At 33.1% G+C, this 21,358-nt stretch overlaps 1 protein-coding gene across 3 annotated transcripts in view; it reads left to right on the top strand.

Annotated features, from left to right (window-relative positions):
- The window catches only part of LOC120341623 (phospholipid-transporting ATPase VD-like), a 32,669-nt gene extending 13,347 nt beyond the window's left edge, over positions 1-19,322 (top strand). For 2 of the 3 annotated variants that reach the window (XM_078120294.1, XM_078120295.1), the window contains 21 exons: positions 283-463; positions 1,925-1,978; positions 3,066-3,183; positions 3,403-3,541; positions 4,085-4,240; positions 4,671-4,865; positions 5,998-6,078; positions 7,590-7,747; positions 7,929-8,094; positions 8,435-8,597; positions 9,145-9,266; positions 9,683-9,831; positions 10,109-10,271; positions 10,905-11,085; positions 11,514-11,690; positions 12,302-12,504; positions 13,261-13,461; positions 13,947-14,027; positions 14,381-14,485; positions 16,364-16,551; positions 17,024-19,322. In XM_078120294.1, the coding sequence (XP_077976420.1) occupies positions 283-463; positions 1,925-1,978; positions 3,066-3,183; positions 3,403-3,541; positions 4,085-4,240; positions 4,671-4,865; positions 5,998-6,078; positions 7,590-7,747; positions 7,929-8,094; positions 8,435-8,597; positions 9,145-9,266; positions 9,683-9,831; positions 10,109-10,271; positions 10,905-11,085; positions 11,514-11,690; positions 12,302-12,504; positions 13,261-13,461; positions 13,947-14,027; positions 14,381-14,485; positions 16,364-16,551; positions 17,024-17,909 (3,867 nt within the window). In that variant the 3' untranslated portion in view covers positions 17,910-19,322. The remainder of the gene's footprint in view (positions 1-282; positions 464-1,924; positions 1,979-3,065; positions 3,184-3,402; positions 3,542-4,084; positions 4,241-4,670; positions 4,866-5,997; positions 6,079-7,589; positions 7,748-7,928; positions 8,095-8,434; positions 8,598-9,144; positions 9,267-9,682; positions 9,832-10,108; positions 10,272-10,904; positions 11,086-11,513; positions 11,691-12,301; positions 12,505-13,260; positions 13,462-13,946; positions 14,028-14,380; positions 14,486-16,363; positions 16,552-17,023) is intronic. The other variant, XM_078120296.1, reaches the window with a different exon arrangement.
- Positions 19,323-21,358: the final 2,036 nt, after the last annotated feature.

The following is a 21,358-nucleotide window of genomic DNA, read 5'->3' as shown; positions in this document are numbered from 1 at the left end:
GGGAACCGCTGTGTTAACCTATAAATGCGCTGTGAAAAAATTAATAAAAGTGCAGCATGAATTTACATGTTTTCTCGGTTTTTCAGTGAGTTAAATTTTAGCTGGAGAAATTTTTAGAAATTTTTATTATTGTCATCTGTTTTGAATATTTTTCTATTTTCAATCTGTTGAAAGTGTATTTCATAGCACGATAGCAGTATTTCTCATATTTTTGTTACCAAATTTTTTTATTTTTTTATACTATTTCTCATAAGCAGTCATTTTTATCCTTTTCAATTTCAGGACGTTGAGATGTATGATGAAGACAGTGATAAAAATCTAGAATGTCGAGCGTTGAATATAACAGAAGATCTCGGCCAGGTTCAATATATATTTTCCGATAAAACTGGAACACTTACAGAGAATAGCATGGTATTCAGAAGATGTACAGTAGGAGGTGTTGATTATCCTCATGCAGCTAATGGTAAGATTTTGAGTTACTGATGTTCAATTTTTCGTTCATGTTAATATTGTGTGTGTTCGATTGAATATTCTGTCTTTTGATTGAAGTCAATTTTTCATCGGATGACTTCATTTTCTTCTGGTATATGTCAAATTTAATGTTATTTTGGTATAAAAATTACAATTTATACTTGAATTCAAACTATACATAAATCTACTCTTTGTGTGGGTTTGTTACTACTTTACATGTCTCATCCAGGGGTGCTGTGGAATTTATTTTGGCCAACTTTGAAATTATTGTTATATTAAATGAATTTAAATCACCAAAATATTTGGTGAAACCATAATTTATATTAAATTTCACAAGTAAATTTTTTTTATAAAATCGATCCATTCAAATTATTCAAATTTGAAAATAAATGCATGACAGAGAGCATTAGGATTAGTGGAATTATTTATCACATTTTTCAAATAAGTGAGGTCCAACGATCATATAAATGACCCATCCCCATCCCCATGCTTCATGAATTAATTATTTTATCACTAAGTGACATCATCGTTGCCTTATTCTCACGAGCTTGTTCCAGCGAGCCTGGGATAGTCCACCTATTGATTAGCACTGACCATTTATTACTTACTATAAATACGACTGTGAGGCAAACTGTTTCATCCATGAGTGAATACTCGTTCCATCACGCGGAACTGCCTCTAGCTTTTCTCTTTTCTTGCGTCGGTACCTAAAAATACGTTACCAATATATAGCAGTGTGTCACTACTCAAATACCATTTATAAGAACAGCCTGCTTACATTACATTAAATATTAACTAGTTATATGGGCTGGTGCTCTTTGGTCTATTTACTTGTGATATTGTATCGTATTACCTGAGAATATAACATTGCTTGTCAATTTTAGGATTTTCCAGTTCTGTATTGTATATATATTTTCACTCAATTTTGAAATTACTACTCATATGTGCGGTGTTATCCTGATTTTTTATTAATTTTTTTTTAATATACATATGAGTTTGATATATGGGAACCAACTTAGTATGTATGGTAAAAACTTAATGTTTTTTATAAGAAAGTTTTACGAAATTTTATTTTTATAATGATAAATATGAATGAATGTTTAAATATCTGGATTCAATTGTTCAATTTTATTGATTTTTCTTACACTTGAGAACGACGAAATAATCATTTTGTTATTATCACTTTCTATTTTCCAATATTGATTCAAATCTTCGGATTTTTAAATTAATCCAACATTCATTATAAATCATAAAAAAAAAATAGTGGAAGCAAAATACAATATTCAAAATATATAATATTTGTAGTCCCATTCTGAATATTGAGAATCCGAATAAATTTTCTAGTATCATTTCAAATGATGCATTGCTTTAAAAATGTATTTAATGAGTTGGTTTATTTATTCCAATATAAAAATATATTTTCACAATAAATTTCAAATATTCATTTTTTCAGCTGCTCGAATTGAAAATAAAGAACCATCTCCACCAGATATGAATCCTGCAAAAAGTGAGTTTCTTCAACATACTGATGTGTTAACAGTTTTCTTGTGATATTCATGATAGCACCACAGTATAACCAGCTTAGCTTATGTCACATTTTTGTAATTTTCAGATCTAACAGTCAAACCTAAAAATGGGCATTAGGCACTACCTAAAATCGAAACCAAAGCAGGTCAGTTTTGAAATCGATACCAAAACATGGCCCCTAGTCTATAATGATAACAGAAGATCAAAAAAGTTCATTTCTGAAAAATGTGACCTTGGTTTCACTGTAGCAATATATAGACTTGCCTTATTTCTGAACAAGATGCTAGATGCAACTCTAATCACTGAGATTTATAGAATAATAATTTGCTTCAAAGCCTTAGCAGTTGGTCATCGTTCGATTGAGTTAGTGGGTTACGAACAGCCACTCAATAAGCTAGAATCAAGAAATAAGTTTCAACTTTTGTTTGCAAATATGCTATATATTTACTTTTTCACACGAAAGGGTTGTTTTTGCTCGACATAAGTTTGCTTCCAGTGAGCTTGGTACCCATATTTGCACACGGAAATTTTACACTACTTTTTCATGTATTTGTTTTGTGCTCAATTTCAAACTCACACCTAAGTTACAAGTTACAACTGTTGGTATCGATTGCTCCAAAGTACTATGAATGTAAAATACATTGTATTCACTTGACATAGTAACTAAAATTTATTGGAAGCTGGATAAAATATCCTGTTATGCATTTTAATGATGTTTGTTTCAATTGTTTGTTGAAAAAGCTGAATTTGTTTAATATCATTCGATGTTACTGATTGAGTATAAGCACAGATAAGTTAAGTAGGTACTGTGATAAAATTGAATTAGCGCCACTCAATGTGGCCAACGTGGCACCATCGTCGAGCGATCTGAGGATGTTAATCTCATTGCGAAGCGAGGGTTTTATTTGGTTAGCGTGCATCAAGATTGCTACTACTTGTAAATAGATCTTTTTCTTCTTTTAGTATGGCAGTATTTTTTAAGTTAATAAAAGCCTACTCTTTTATGTATTGTCTCATAAGCTATTCTTGTCTTGATCATAATTCGAGTTTATAAATTTTATTTCAAGATTCTGTATCAAGATCTCGTGTAAGTGTAAGATCTGGTGTGAGCAGTGGATTTCACCGAGATAACGAACATAGGTCAAGCTATAGGAGACCAGCAAGCAGTGTTCGTGCTCATCACAGGTATCACTCAATTTATTAATTATTAATAGAACAAATAATTGCTAATATTTATCATATGAAAATGCTGATTATAAGTCTTTTTAGAATGCTTTTTATAACTAAAATAAACACTTTATTGAAAATAAAGTTCTGATCTGCAAAATCATATAAATTAGTTATATAATCATTTTTATAAATTCGTTCAACCTTCGTAATATATATTTTATTTTTATTTTCCAGGCGAAATCCAAGTTCATTATCTGTCCAACAACTCAGAAACACAACTGCGCCAGAACATTTACCTGGATCTTCTAATCCTATTGATGCCGTATCAGCTCCGAATACCCCTGCTGCTATGAGAAGAGCTGGCTCTGCACGGGTACATATAGCCTACTTTTAAGTTATTTTTATTCTACGTCTATTATTCTATATATTAATAAATACTGTCAACATCATGGCTATGGAGTCAGAGAATAAATATAATCGACTCGCGAGTTTTGACTCTGTGTTGAAAAAACTTTGATTCCCAATTCCGAGTTTTGAAAAATTTTACTTCGGCTCCAGCTTTGGATTCTGAAAAAATTTTGATATTTTGAAATTTGATAACAAAAATTATTGAGTGATCATTCCACTATTATTAACTGTATGTCTGAAGATACGACTCTGATGCCACAGCCCGGATCAGCAGTACATGGCTACAGAGAATGCTTTTTTCGACTTTTTTTTTAAATGGAAGATATACTTCCAGAGATATTATCTAGATCTTTTTATATAAAGTCAGAGAGTCATAATTAGTCAAAGACAAACACTACAAATTATTAAACTATCAGGATTTAGAATAAAATTCTTGAAATTTGTTGTAAATAGAAATTCATTTTTTTCAAGGTTTTCCCATTTTCAATTTTTATAATATTTCTATTAGGAAAGTTCGAGAAGGCCTCCACACAAGCATCACAGAAGAAATATAAGTGCAGTATCTGCCAAGGAAATTAGGTCAAACCTGGCTCAAGAAGATCAAGATATTGCGACGAATATTGAACATGGTAATGAAGATGATGCTGAAGAAGAAGATTTTTTGGTGAATATTCGTCTTTTTTCAGAAAAATTAAACGTCTTCTATCATTTTTAAATACATTGTTTATTGGCCTTTTTTATAACATGGCTCTCTGAAAAGAACCTAGAAAGTATCTAAGCAGATGCAATCTAAAAATCCTGTACGTCTACGTATATTTTCAATAATGCTCAGTTGAAGTGAAATTTCAAATTTCTGCTCTTCAAAATTGAATTCAGGGACGTAAGGACAATTATCGTAATTCAAGTCAGTAGTTTATTTTTCGCCAAAATGAACTCGTTGCAAACAAAAAATAGGGGAAAAAAACATAAAAAAGGCATTTTATGGTGAAGGGTGAGGCGAAAAAATTAATGTTTCTAAAGACTCACCCTTTTAGCATCTCATTTACTAATACATGAATCACTTTTTGAATAAATTTTTATTGTTTTCAATACAGGAAGCTGATGTGACCCCTGACCCTGTTCTTTACAAGGAATTAGAATCAGTTTGTCAGCAATCGGCCCCCGATATCAATGCTTCAACACAGCAGAACCGGATTCTAGATTTCTTCATCAACCTTGCCATATGCAACACTGTGGTACTTTCTACTGATAATCCAGAACTGAAGAAAGTACCAGAAGATAGTACGGCAGTAAGTTTGATTCTTTCTTTATTAGACTTAGTAGAAATTGCCATGTACATTTGTTTGTTTTCTTGAAGGAACGAAAGATGGATTTAAAAGTTTAAATTGAATTAGATGCAAAATCAAAGTTGATAAAAAAAATATACCATAGTTTATATATGTTAGAATTGGGATAATCTAGATACTCTTGGAATGGGGGGGATTTACTTATTTATCCTGGGAGGGGACGAAGACGATAAGACTGCTTAATCATATGGCAAACCACGGTCTCTCGTCTGGTTACCAGTCCATGTCGGGTATGGGATTAGTTAGCCAGTTATTTGTTTTAGACACATGGACTTCGACCAGTGGTTACGTGAACCATCCTACGATGGCGAAGAGTTCACCAATCCTTTTGCAGATAATTATCCCCGCACAGGGTTCGAACCTGCGAACCCACGCAGGGTAGTCAGATGTGCGGTGGCGAGTGTATTCCTAACGCTTAGTACGATGCTCCACACCCTCACATTTGAATATATTTGGATATTATTAAACCTTAGATATTCTGAATTAAAAAAATATCTCACACTTGATTTTCAATACAAATGAGAGTTAGTAATTTATTTTCCTTATTATTGACAAAAAGCCTTCCAAACTTCCGAATAACTCTAATGTTGATATTCCTATTTATGATACTTTTCAAAGAGTGTTGCGCACATATTACTGATGATATCATCTTTGAGTTTTCAAAATTTTCTGTTAATAAAGCCCAAATAAAAGTCTGTTACTGTAATATCAATGTATTTTTTTGCAAGAAAATTTACTCAAACAAAGTCATGCATACTATGTTAGAAATAAAGGAGATTGATCCTTGAGCGAAATTACGAGTGACCGCTAGAGTGCCAGAATCTATGAGACTATAACGAATTAAAGTGTAATAATATCAAGTTGTAAATAATAATTTGACATATTATATAGGTCATACCCGGATTTCACAATTTACCAAGTTCCGAATCAGTAACTTTGGTATTTTCTACTTTTATGACATTTTGACGATTTTGGGACTCTGATAATACATAAGTGTCGATATTTCATTGTGTGACTACCCCTAATTATAGCCCTTTGGCAACTTGTTGTATGTTTGCTTAACACATTTTGTCAGGACGTTCATGACTCTGAAGATGAAACTAAACCATTTTTGAAAAAAATTTTGAGCAACTCTGTTTCCAGTTTATTTCGTAAGGTGAATAACGGATGTGTGTGGCATCAATAAAAAAAAATAATTTCATCTCATTCCTATGTCTACATGTCATATATTATTTGATTGTTTCATCAATTCATTTTTGATTATTTTTGCAATTTTGCTGTCACCCATTGGATCACCTTTTTTAGGAGTAAAATTTCGGTTCCATTACAATTGAACCCGTGATTTGAACCCACGACAATTGCACCTGCATAGTATTGCACCTATGGAAATTTGTTGTTTTACGGATATTTGAACCCATACTAACGCTAACCCATGAATTTCAGCGCTATAGATTGAACCAGCGGATATACGGGTGCAAATGTATGGGTTCAAATGTACTTGGGTTCAAATGTGCTGTCACCAAAATTTCGCTTATTCCATGAAGGCTGATCTTGAAAAATAGAACTCTGGCCATTTGGAATATCTTCCAGAGAGAATAATTTTTTTGCAAAGCGTCCCAGATTACTGCAACGTTTAGGTGCAATCGTACACAATCAAAGGTTGAAGTGTTTGAAATTTTCTTCATTTTCATAGAAGCAATTAAGAAATGAATGGGTTCTGTTTTTTTGAAACACCCCGTGAGAATTCATTTGAAATTATTGGTTACTGCTATTAGTTTAAATCTCACTTATATTAAACCATATGTGAGCCATGTAAAATTCCTAAATGCCACAAATTTCACTTTTTGAATTAATATAATAACTTATATAATTTACAACTCCATACATAATAAGTTGATTATATATAATATTGAATGAAAATTTTTTTTTATGCATTTAGTCTTATCAGTAAGTTTATGAAATTCAAAAAAAAAATCATTTTATCATGTGTTTCATACTTATTCACCATTCATGCTTTACGGAAAGTAAAATTATTTTGTTTTATCATTTTTGTTTTGCATGTTTCTGATTTTTTTTATTCATTGCAATCATTATATTGACAGAGCATGTTTATTCCTTCTTTTGCCATATGATTTTATATTCATCAAATTTTTGATTTTTATCAACCAACAATTATTTTTCCTCGCAAATAATAATGCAATGAATATTTTATTGATTGATATTAAATCAAACAAGGTATCGAACGCTTCAAGTGATATATTCATTCATTTAAGTCGTTCATAAAAAATTTTAGTAGGGCGAATCATACTGGTAATTCAGTTTAAACTCTAAAATTGTTTTTAATTTTTATTTTGACAATTATTCTGCTGCTCTGCTGCTGCTATTTGATTGATTCTCTTTTATTAAATTTAGATTCAAGAAGCTATGTTTCAAGTAAAATCCCAATTTATTTTACCTACCTGTTTAAAATATATTAGTCAGATATTAGATGATAATGGCCTTATTAATAATATAATCATAGTATATTTAACCCGGCTGGATTCTAGACAATATTTTCCAGATTTTGTCTGGATTTCAGATGAAAGTATTGATTTTGGATTTTTCCCTGGAATTATTCTTGATTCATATAGTATTGTTGATTACTATTTGCTTATTTTTCACTTTCAGTCAAGCGCTATGCCTACTGGGAAATTTCGTAGCTTAACCGAGGATAATCATCCAGAAGCAATAAGCAATGTTTATACAATCAGTGATGGCCAAGTATCTGACGACAGCAGTTCTAATTTAAATAACTCCAACAATGCTGGCAATTCTCAGATTCCAAGGTTAGATATGCATGCTGTAGATGTTTATTTAAATTTTTCAATTATTAAGCATTGCTTATCTTTGATCGAAGTTGTCATGTATAACTGAGCTAGTAAGGGCCAATTATGTACAGGGTGTTCAAAAATAGTTTCACATGACAAGAATCCCTTGCTCCAGCTAATAAAAACTGTTTATTTTCAGCTTTTTTTCAAATGAATATTTGAGGAAAATTCATTATGAAGCAGAATCACCTGATGAAGCAGCATTAGTCTATGCAGCACATGCATACGGTTGTTCACTTGCACATCGGACATCTTCCACTGTAACAGTAGCAATGCCAAAGAATGACGTACCTGTGACCTTTGATGTGAGGATAGTTTTACAGAATATCAGTTATTGAGCTGAACAAAATGAATCAATAACTAATCTCAAATCTTGCTATAAGTAATTGCGTAAAATGCTTTATATAATGATTATTTGAAAATTTCTGTGTGCTTCTGACAAGTTTTTTATGTTTTTATAAATGCGTTCTAAATGAATGGATTTTAATAACTGAATAAGCCATAGTTGGTTACGTGAACGAACCTGCGAACCAACACAGGGTAATCAGCAGTGAATGGAAAGCACATTTCTAATGCTTAGCACAATGCATCAAACATTTAACTATGTACCGCCATACGAGTGATTTTCTTTATTTTATTTCTCAGGTACTTCATACTCTCACGTTTGACTCCACTCGCAAGAGAATGTCTGTCGTTGTCCGTGATCCGAGGACCAATCAGTATGTGTTATATTCAAAAGGAGCTGATAGTACAATACTTAACTTATTGAAAAGTCATTCAGCAGAACCCAACATAATGACAGATTTTGGTGAGAAAATTTATAATGATAAACTCGTACTTTAACAGAATTTTCTTATAACACTGACTGAATATTCTCTCAGTTATTTTTTTCATGTATTTAATATTGTTTTCAGTAAAGCAGCAATCGAAGTTTAAATATTTTTTATACATTGCTCAGTTGAGTGCAGCGTTTCTTCAGAAGGGGGGGACGCGCTATGCTATTCGCTGAATGCGCCTCAAAAATTAACAGGATTTTACATATTGTATTTATAATAAATGTCTTATTTTTTTTTATATGTATGTATATAAATCAAGAAATTATTTTTACCTTTTTATTTCGTTTACTTTCTGTTACGCAGTGTCTTTTTTTCGTTTAAGTGCTCTGTGCGTTTTTTTCCTGATAATTGGGGCCGCACAACAAAAAGTTTGGGAACCTCCGCCTTATTGTTTATAGGCATAAATATAAATCATGATATCTGTTGCTAAAATATTCTAGATTTTAGAATTTTGGATTGGATGCATTCTGTATTATTAGATTTTTTGAACCCTCTTTCATTATTTTTTTAATATTTCAGGCAATTCCCCAGCATTTCGATTTTATCAAGAAAGCAATTCGCCTAAAGTTTGTTCGGACACGACAGCTTTATGTGACCAATATGCAAGAACTGGACTTCGAACACTGTGCATCGCTAAAAGAGTAAGATATATTGTTTTGAATTCTTAAATCATAGAAGTTAAGCTATTATACATTAGGAGTTTTATAGGTCTATAAAATTTCTATGTACCGTTTTTTTGACTAATTCTGATATGTCCACGTGGCAAATAAGACGATGATTATTTTAGCACTAAATTGGGTTTTTCAATAAGATGGGCAGAAAAATTGTTTCCCAGCTGACAGGCTCTCTTGCTCTGAATACATTATAAAATATAACAACCCAGATATAAATTTAACACAAACCATGCTTGAGAAGACTTATGCAATAAAATTAGTTGAAAAAAGAGTAGCCCGCCCAATAAGACAGCCCCCCAAAATCAGGCCAAAAAATTGGTTCCAGGAAAGCGACTTAATAGCCCGGAAAATATGGTATATCTTTCAAATACAAAATTTTTTAGGTCCTGACAGAAGCAGAATATAGAGAGTGGGAAACAGTTCACAGGCAAGCTGAACAAGCAATGGAAAACAGAGAAGAAAAAATTTATAATTCATATATTCAGATTGAAAAAGATCTTGAACTTCTTGGTGCAACTGGCATTGAAGACAGGTTTGTTACAAGCATTTATGTCTGCGTATGAATAGTTTGATATTCTGAGATTATTTCTGTATTTTGATTTTTCTAAATGGATATATTTTGCGCAAAATTTTAATTTTTCTTTTTAAAAATTGACATACATCATTATTTTGAATTAAAAATTTTAAATTTTCCAAAAAATTTATCAACTATTCTAAACTGCGATTTGTTATTAAATTTCAACTTACTATAGGACGTTCATGATTTTTACTTCCCGTTCATGATTTTTACTTCCTCTAAACATTAACAGGTTACAAGATGGTGTTCCAGAGACAATAGAATCCTTACGTAAAGCAGGTATGCAAGTCTGGGTGATAACTGGTGATAAACAAGAGACAGCAGTCAACATTGGCTACTCGTGCAAGTTGATTGAACCATCTGATGAGATTATCTATCTCAATGCTCGATCCGAGGTTAGCCTTCGTTATTTGTTTTAATATTTTAGAAGTATTTTCTTTTTTATCTCGAGAAATGGGAAAGCTGATAAGACAAAGTAATCATGGAACTAGTTAGCTAGGTATTTGTTTTAGAAGCATGGACTTGATGGTGGCGGAAGCTGTAACCGACCAGTGGTTACGTGAACCATTCTTTGACTGCAAGACTCCAGCAATCCTCTTGCACATAATTAACCCCCCTGAGGGATTGAACCAGCGAACCCGCGCAGGTTAATCAGAGCTGCAATGACATGCGTATTCCCAACGCTTCGACACGATGCGCCATACTCATTTTACAATTGTCTACAATTGTAGTTCAATTTGTAATAATAGCTTATGTGCCTGTAGTCTCATATACCTGCAAGTATATTCTTGCCTCACTGAAGCACACAATATTTACCGTACATAAACTCTGTAAAATGGTACTGTATTATCTAAATGAAATGAACTAATGACCCAAAAATATTCATGTACAACAATGGTTTTTAAACCTGAATTACCAATTTTTTTTATTTTAGGACGAACAGCCTTTTTCTTGCATCAAATTTCGTGAAAATATGTAAAAATTAATTTTATAGTCATTGAAAACACGGTATTCCTTTTCGTTCATAGAGTGAACTGCAGCAAATGTTAGAGCAACATATTAATCAACAAGAAGAAAGAAGAGGACCGTTAGCGGAAATTCCACCTGATCCAAATGCTTCCGTTCTATCATTTAATGCTCTTGTTGTACGCTTCCGATCCAACAGCCAACCTTCATCTTCTAATCATGATTCTAATCATCCACCTCTCGGTAAGTACTTTGAGTGTCAATCGTTCTATAGTGACATTGCCATTGTGTGAGTCTTTCTAGTGAAGAATACTTTGTTTTTGAATAATGGGTACTCCCGTAGTATGTGTACCAGGTTAGGGTTAGGCCATAATTTTATTTCAAGTTGCCCTAATTTAGTACTATTACGAGTTCGGGGACTATCCAAGTGACTCCCGTAGTATTTGTACCTGAAATTATGGCCCAACCCTAACCTGGTACACATACTACATTCCGATGTCCGCCAACTTGGTTCACATACGATACTTTATATATGGTGCTTAGTTATATAGTTTGCTTCGAACGAAGAGTTAGTATGTTGAAAGGAGCGGAATCTTCCCGGTTCAGCCTTGTTGTATACATATTCTGAAACATATTATTTCTTGCATTAATCAAATTCATTTTATTTTTAGGTATTGTTATTGATGGAAGCACTTTGGATTTTGCTTTATCGAAAGAATTACAAAAGGATTTCATCAACTTGGCAAGAAGATGTCATTCCGTACTTGTATGCCGTGCAACTCCGCTGCAGAAAGGTGAAGTTGTCAAACTCGTGAAAGAACAACTTCATGTTATGACTCTTGCTATCGGTATGTTAAAATTAATCATTTTTATCGTACAAATCGTTATTTTTTGAAAGTAGCACATTTTCTCTGTCCAAATAAAGTTAACAACTGAATATTTTTTAATACTGAATAGATTATTATCATTGTTCATCAAATAAAGAGTGGATATTTTCGACATAAAATAACGCCAAATAGTGCAAAATATTAAAATATGTGCATTTTCTATTGAAAACTGAATAATTATCGGTTTAGCCCAGTGATAAGAAAAAGTATGAGAATTTCCGTAACGTCACTCATAAAATAAATATTTTTAAGTTTTTCTGCAACAAACTGTTTAGTATAAGGCTTGTATAGTCTCTTGCCACAGTACTGCCGTAGTGTGTGTACCAGGTTAGGGTTAGATCATAATTTTATTCTGATTTTCCTTATTTTAGTTCTATTACGAGTTCGAAGCTGTCTGTGTTAGTCGAGTGGATATCCCACATGCCCGTAGGTTTCAGTCCCTTCACACAACGTGATGTAATATATCCGAACAAAATTAGTTACCTCCATATCGGTACACAAACTTCTGGAGCGCCCATCTCTTCTGTAACAGGATTGAATTGTATGAATGATTTTTCCATTTTATACTTCAGGTGATGGTGCAAATGATGTGAGCATGATTCAAGTTGCTGACATTGGTGTTGGAATATCTGGGCAGGAAGGAATGCAGGCTGTAATGAGTAGTGATTTCGCAATGGCTAGATTTCGATTCTTGCAAAGATTACTTCTTGTTCATGGGCATTGGAATTATCAAAGACTGGCGATGATGGTGCTATATTTCTTTTATAAAAATGCGGTAAGATTTCGCTTCTATTTCAATACTGTTTAAAATCTAATAGACACTGCTCAGCTATTTTGGATAGGATAGGATTTACATATTTATCCCGGGAGAGAGCAAAGCCGCTAAGATGGCTTAATCATATGGCAAATCACAGCCTCTCGTTCATTCATCAGTTCATGTCGGGTATGGGTTTAGTTACCCAGTTATTTATTTAATGGACTTGATGGTGGAGGAAGCTGTAACCGACCAGCGGCTCATGAACCACCCTACGGCGACAAGGAGTCCAGCAATCCTCTCGCACATAATTATCTTCTGCGGGATTCAAACCTGCCAACCCATGCAGATGAGCGTATGCCCAGCACGATGCACCACATCACAAATTGTCATCTTTAGCAACAAAATTGCTAAAAGATGAAAAATGTGTATTCACAGCATTTAACACAGTAATTAGCGTATTGTCATATTCAAACAGCAGGAACAAGCTCGTTATAGTATCGCTGATTTCACACAGGTTGCAAATTATAGTAGAAGATTAATGAAGCGCATTATCTCTATATCTTAAAATAATTTGTCCAAAATCAAGTCCATATTTGACTTGGACTGGTGACTTCATAAAATAATATAATAAAACCTGGCTCTTCTTTAAGATAAGTACTAAATCGTACCTATTGGTAAAGTTAATGAAGTAATATATTCCGGTATGCATATCGACTATTCCATTCCTCACATCGTCATCATTTTCTAGTTTTCAATTTATCTTTTTTATTTCAGGCATTTGTCTTTTTGATATTTTGGTTTCAATTTTTCTGTGGATATTCTGGGGCCAATCCTATCGAGCAGTGGTATCTTTTACTATACAGTCTTGCGTTCACGAGTCTTCCTCCTCTCATTAACGGAGTGTTAGATAAAGACGTGTCCGCAGATACTTTATTGAAAAAACCAAGACTTTATCTGCAGGGAATCAACTGTGAGGTATGTATGTTCAGATGACTTTCTGTGTTTTACCGAATGATTTTAATATTGCATTATTATTCTCTATAACTGGCATGGGCAAACTACGGCCCGCGGGCCAAATTCGGCCCGTTGGGTAATTCAATCTGGCCCGCCTGACGCTGCCACAGCCAAATTAAAACCAAATTTTGATGTTTCAACTAAAAACTGGCTTAAGGAATTTGTTGAGATTGCGATTAAATTTAGTTTTGGCACGAGGCTTATTGTTTTCTGCATTTGTTTTTGTAACACTGTAAATATTGTTCATTACGTCACACTTACATGGCCCGCCAGTCTAGGTGGGTAAATTTTTGGCTCATTGTCCAAAAACCTTACCCAACCCTGCTCCATGAAGTCAAATATTGGGTAAGAATAAATTGAATCGTTAACATGCTCTCTTTCCCACTTGATTGTATTCAGTGAATATCATTTTCTTCATATTTTGAATTTATCTTATTGTTTTACAGATGTATACACCTCGTTCTTTCTGGATTAATATAATCGATGCCATTTATCAGAGTATAGCAATATTTTTTATTCCATATTTTGTAAGTATTTTATCAATTTATTTTTGAAATAACAATTAAAATATAATTTCTTTCCCCCTTGTTACGAAGAAATAGTGGACATTAAAAAAAAAATTCAAAATTTCAAACGTTATGTTGAACCAACAAGGTGTTCAAAAATTCATTTCAAGTTTCATGCAATTAAGTTGCACCACTATAATTCTGGTTTGATTAGACTTTAGCATGGACATCTAATTTGTCTTTCTTTTCAACTGGAAAAATGAAAGCTGAGAAATTTAATGAACCTTTGACCTTCTGCAAAAAGTACCTAAAGGTAAATAGTATTACTTCTTCATCCCTGTGACAATACATGTTTTATTATTTCATTTTTTTAGACATACATTGATAGTGATGTTGGTATGATTACTTGGGGAACACCTGTTACAACAGCATGTATGTTTGCCAATCTTATTCATCTCGGGATTGAAACTAAAACATGGGTAAGGATGACTATTTTATAGCACTACTTTTTATTTAGTCTTGCAACCTGTTACAAATTAGCATATGGTATTTTCAAATTTTTTCTTCGAAATACGTTCTATACAGAGGTCGTAACTTGGTTACAATTTAGTCTCGGAAGGTACAATTAATATCATAACCATACTGATTTTTGCCTGCTCGTTCAAGTGATTCTTACATTAAGATGGGATTACCGTATATCCTCACATGTAAGCAGTAGAGATGTACCGATGTATCGGTATCGGGTATCGGTATCGGCAATATCGGCCATTTTTTCGGTATCGGCCATGTATCGGTATCGGTTAGATTAAGGCCGATATTCCCGATATATTTATCTTTTTGATATGGTCCAGAATGTTTTAAAAGATAAGTTGGAAATTGGAATACTACTTTTTAATTTATTTTTGTCTGGAGAGATCGTGAGCTATGAGCCATACATGTCCACATCCCCGCGAGAGAATAGGATTCACGTGTTTTTAGCTATTTATCAGCTAAACTAGCTAAACTAATTTGGCTATTTTCGCTGTCAACTTTTTATATTGACATTTTTAATATTACATAGTTTTTATGAAGAAATATATCAACACAGCACATAACAAAAAGCAACTAGGCGCCCAGTTTTAAATCATACAGAGGAATTGGGGTCCTTCCTTATTAACGGCACATAGACTTTTGGCACGGGTATAAATTCTGACTGTCTGTCGTCAAGTACGAGTGTCATTTAGTCCGTCGACATCGATAAACTAAATTCCGACACAATTATCCCACTACACAGGTATTAGTTTTAACTCTGCTTAACTACACGATTTCTTTATAGATATATTGACTTGACCGCCTAGCCCTAGACTGTCTCAAAATATATGATAGCAATTGTAAAATATTAAAAAAAATAGTGAAATAAAAAAACATCCTCTACGGTTATCGGTGGGCCTTCTTTTTGTCGGTGCTGATTGATATTCTTTCATGTTGGCTTTGACTTATTGCGTCGACGATTACGATTAGTCACTAAATAAAATATTTGTAAAATGCTTTTAATTTGAACGCAGGACGGCGGCGCTAGAACGTGTGGGTGATATTCAATATTCTTTTAAATACGAATAACGATATTCGAAGCTCGCGATATTAACATTAAATTCAAATTGGACATCCCGGCTTATGAGTTTTCTAATTGAACACCGAGATTACTAGCGTTACTGTACAATGTATCTTAATCAGTTACAGCATATGGATACCAAACATTAATTTCATATTATGTGATATATATTTTTTTTCGATCTGAAATAATGTGTACTATGAACAACGCTCAAAGACCATTGTTTTAACCCGTCTGCCCTACACAGCATACCTAATTAAGTAATAATTACATAGTATCGGTATCGGAATATCGGAAATATCGGCCTTTTTGTAGTATCGGCGTATCGGTATCGGTATCGGCGTTTTAAGATGGTATCGGATCGGTATCGGCGACAAAAGTGGTATCGGTACATCTCTAGTAAGCAGACCACCTAAAACGGTGAATTTATAAAAATTCACATATGAGCCAACCCTACAAATCGTAACACGCTGTACACACCTAAATGGTTCCAGAAGAGAATTGATGGAAATGATAACCATTATTGTTATGTTTTATTTTTATTAATTACGGTAAGATGTGTCTCAAAATCCTTTAAATTCATCCTCACTATCGCTGTCAAACTCCAACGTGTTATGCGTGTATAAGCCGACCCCTTAGTTACGCAACTTTTTTTTTTGAGTTTTAAACTTGGCTTATATGTGAGCTTTAAAAATTATTTTTATGTCTCTGCTATTAGGTCACCACAATTAAAACTTCAAATAATGATATATTTATTTCCTTTCAGACATGGATTCATTGGGCAGGACAATTGTTCAGCATCATTCTGTTTTTTGCGTTTTCTCTTGTTTACAATTCTCTGTGTCCTTATTGTTTTCCTCCGTCCAATCCATACTGGATTATGGAAACTCTCGTTACAACGACCAATTTTTGGTTTTCGGTCATGCTTGCTACCGCTGTAGCCGTGTTACCAAGGTATGTCTGTGTTTGTTTCACATTAAAGTAAAAAAACAATTTTCATGAATTTTTTTTTCTGTCCAAATTTAATCACCAGATTATATAAATTACAATGGTAAATTGTGGCGAAATTTAAGCTTTCAACCATGGGTCGAGTGTAAGAAATTGCTTTAAGTTTGAATTCCATTTAAAAAAATGTTGAACAATATTTTTATGCAACACATTTTTCATTACACTCATACTGTATTGTTGCATTGGGTATTTATCAAAAAATGTGGTAATGACTGTGCTTACTGCGCTGACTGCGTTGCTTCCCTTGCGATGATGAAATTTTCACCATTATTCATGTTGAGATGTAATGAACTTCATATTCACAATCAAACATATAATTGGCTATGTAGTATATAGTGAAATAGCAAAAATGTACATCTGTGCTCAAAGTAAGTTATCATACAGAACATAATAAACCTTTCTTCTTACTTTTAAATAGATATATCATCAGAAGCTTACAGTCTTCACTGTGGCCCACAGAATGTCAAAGAGAAAGGGTGTGGGAGAAATTAGCGAAGAAAAAAGTTGTCCCATCGCCAAACTCTACAGCAACCACATCTATGAATGGAAACTCTGGAGATAGCAGCTCTAGCACGTATCAGAACGGAACGTATGATGAGAACCATTCAAACGCAGTTGATGCTCTTCGTTATCCCTTTTCCAGTAATGGTGACGCGTTATATCAGGAGATTCCACCGCAAAATGCTAATCAAAATAACGGAAAAATTATAGATGGTGAAATACAGCCTACAACACCTCAAGAAATTTCAGGTATTTCTTCAGCTTCCAATGTCACCCACGGGTTGACTAATCCAGCATATGTAGAAGATCATGCTAGGCACGTACCTGATTCCGATGTTGAAGTTGATGATAATTCCCAGGCTTTGAAGGAACCTGAAACAGGAGAAACTCCCCCCACATTGGCAGCAAATTTTTCTTCCGAAAATGTTGTAGCGCCACCGATATCATCGACACCAACATTACATGCACACTTTAGAAGCGATGCACATTTGACATCTACCTACAATTATGTCGAAGATGAAGAAATTACTTCGCATGAAGGCATGCCACCGGTTGTAGACACTGTGTCTATAGAAAGTGGAAGTCAGACATCTATAACTTCTATTAATCTAAGAAAGCATGCTTCAAGACCAACTACAGAAACGACTATGCCGTCTAAAATATATGTTAGCTCTAATAACACTGTAGACGATTACCATGCCCAGTTGCTGATAAGCCAGCTTCCTAATATGGCCGCTGGAAGTTCGACAAATATATCTTCTCATCAAGAAGATGAAAGTAACCTGTACCACACTGTGGCATAGCGACTTGGGCTTCGTTCTTATTTAAATTTTTGGAAATTCTTCAATTTACTGTATGTAGTACATTATGAAAAACTATTTCAGTGCTATTTTTTTTTCTTGAAGCTTGATATTCTGTGAAATTAAAGCAAATTTCATGTTGTTTAGTGGCCTTTTCTCACTAATATCGTAAAATCTTAAGTAGACCTTTTTATGCTTTTTTGCTAGAATACATTTTGTGTTAATACTATATACCTTTTTAAATTTTTTATGGTGGCTATTTGAAAAACAGACGACTTAGTGCCTTGAATCGACTTTTTGAAGAAAGACACTTTTAGATATCTGTCAGCCAAGATTTGATTATTACATCTGACCTTTTTTTATATTTTTTGATTATCAGCTTGTTACCATGTTAGTTGTCTTAATGTTTTTGATATTATGAACATCCGATAGTGCCTTTCGTTTTATATTTTGATTTATGAAGCATTTTCATTTTCTTAATGCTTTATTGAAAAAAGCGATTTGAAATTTCAGATGTAAAATTGTCGTATGTTGGTCAGAACTACTATTGTTCTATCTTATCCCACAAATGAGCAGAACTGGATATCTAGATGAGCAAATCTTGATCATCGTACTAAATTAATAATTCTGGCTTGTGTTAGCTGATATCTGAATTTTTTTGAAAGTACATGGCTTATGTTTTTGAACATTTCAGGCTTCATTCTCAAAATGTATTATCCAGTGAGTTTTCTTACTTTTGAGCAAGTTTTAGATTAATATTGTACATTTATCGGATTTTTTTTCGGTTATTCTCTGGAAATGTACCATGATAAGTCTTTTTTCAAATTTCTGAAATGTCGAACCTCTGATTTGATATACGGTAATATTAAAAACACAAGGGTCCTTATTCAAAATATACAATGTTTAAATATAAGTCGTCAAATGACTAATAGATCTAGAAGTAACTTCTCTCCTATATATCAGAAGTTTTTCTGCTTTTTTACGGCTCGTAACCTTTAGTAAATTTTTCATGAAAAAATAAACCAACAATTTAGTAAGTAAAACAAAAGTGCAGTATATATAGTCACGTAGCTTATCTTGTTTTAACTTATTTTTTCTTACAAGTTTTGAGAAGCAAAAAAATGTACTATACAAATACTAAGTTCCTGATATAGAATTATGTACTTATATATTTTTTTCTTCTTTATTGAATATTTTTGCGCATGCATTGGTGTTCCTATAAGGTCTTATCTTTATGACACAGCATTGTTGATCGATTTAACAATATTTTGAGAACATCAAACAGTAACTTTTGCAGTCTTTTAAATCAAACTGTTACTATGTTGAAACTTATCCATGGTTTTAATCAGGCCATAAATGAATGCTATGCGTTCCAAGCTTGATCTCTGAAAAATTATTCAAATTGTGAAATGTGAATGCCAAGTACATAAGCTTATACTATTTCAGTCTTGTAATATGTAATTTAAATTCTGAACTGCTCACACCTATCCTGATCAATTTTCCATTTATTTATAAAAACTTTCATAATAAGAAAAAATTATAAGCAAAACAATATTCTCGGAATGTAATACCTCATAACAATGTAAGGTCAAATGTTTTTCTGAACTCGCCTACATTTGCCAAATCAGCGTGAATTAATATTCAATATTTCTTTGCCAATCTTACAATATTTAGCTATTCCGATGCTAAAAATAAATATACATTCCAAAAAGTTTTCATAAAATATGATAACGGAGAAAACTTTATTCGTGTCATTGCCTTACAATTTTTATTTTTGAGAAGCAAAATTAAAAAGTGAATTAATTTCTCATATTTCTGAACGTTTTTTTTTTAAACATTCACAGGACTGTATATCTTTCAGATACTTAATTAAAGGGGCATATTATCACTTTATTTTGTTTTACTTTATCTATATTTAATTACCTTTTTTTGCTTGAAAACTATCTAAAAATTTATCTCCTGCACCTAATTAATTTTATCGTAATTATGATTTTTATCTTGAAAATTCTTTTTTCCCAATTTCAGAAAAATAATCTTAGTTTGACTAAATTTAAAAAGTATGTTTAACCAAGCCTGGACCATCGATGGATCGCGCCTTGACGGCGCGATTCATCAATGGGCCAAGCTTGGTTAGGTGATTCTAGGATTTTGGACGGGTAGATAATTTAGAAAGCTAGAATGGGGATACCATTGTCATATATTCCTTTTTCAGAACAGAAAATTTTTCTTTCAGAAATCACCCACCAGTTTTCTGTACTATGTAATAACGGCATATAAAATAAGGGCAATTTTAATTCATTATATTATTATATGCAATAATAATTTCACTTTCTAGCTTTGTGATATACTGTCGTTGTGCCAGGTTATTAAACAACATTCCTATAATGTATGCGCAGACGAAAATAACAACGCAATTTTGTTAGTTTTTGTATTTTAAGTGTAGTTTTCGTTTTGTAAAGTGATTTCATAATTTAGTCAATTTATTGACTAAGTTTATTTAATAAAGCAAATATACTGATGCGGAATTAAATATAGCCAATGACAATGCAAACTTTGTGTGGTGTAATTTTCTTTCTATGAAGCAATGCCTTCGTAAGAGTGTCTTGTAACTCGCGACCTTGCAACGGAGTAATGTATGTAGTATAGATCAGGGGTGTGCAAAGTGCGGTCCGTGGAGAAGTGCCAAAGAAGAATGGTGCCTCCAATTCCTTTGCGTTGCAAAGCCTATACCTACGTCTAATCTATTATCTGTGACTATGACATACTTTGCGTTTCAACCAGTTCGTTGTACTGACCCTCCTATAATAAAGGTTGCACACCCCTGGTATAGATTATTACCAATCGCAAACGAAATAAATGAAGACTTTCTATTGTCAAAATATTATTGTTTAGTGTCTCTATAAGCCACCACCGACTGTTCATCATCTATCTAGCTTGCCATACTTGAGATTGTAAAGTTAAAAGCTTTGATATCTGCGTAACGTATTCTGGAGCGACTGATTCGTTCTATCGGCTACACTGGACTCTGTTTCCACATCCCCTGGACGTAGCATTCCCTTAAGGAGAATTTGCTCATATTTAGTCTTCATAGTCCCCAGTAAAGAGTTTTCATGAGCTTTAGAGTGCTATTATGTTAGCCAGTGATGAGAATTTGATTCTGCTCGATAGTTCTTTGAAAGATATATTTTTCAATATTTATACGGTTGTTTACTTTATTAAACAGCTGACGGCTGTAATAGATACACATTACTAAATTTAGATTTACCCACGTATCGACTTGTGGTAGATTCAACGCCGCGAGTCATTGAAAATTGTGATCCACTCGTACTTTTTAGGCACATATATCAGAATTAGTGACATGAAAACTTTTTTGTGGACGCCAGATTTCTTTCGTGAATTCACCTCGATGCACCAGGAGTGATTATACCAATTCGACTTTTATATATCTGGTT

Source organism: Styela clava, chromosome 14 (assembly GCF_964204865.1).
Source record: "Styela clava chromosome 14, kaStyClav1.hap1.2, whole genome shotgun sequence".
Lineage (NCBI taxonomy): Eukaryota > Metazoa > Chordata > Ascidiacea > Stolidobranchia > Styelidae > Styela > Styela clava.
This window is presented reverse-complemented; position numbering and strand designations above follow the sequence as displayed.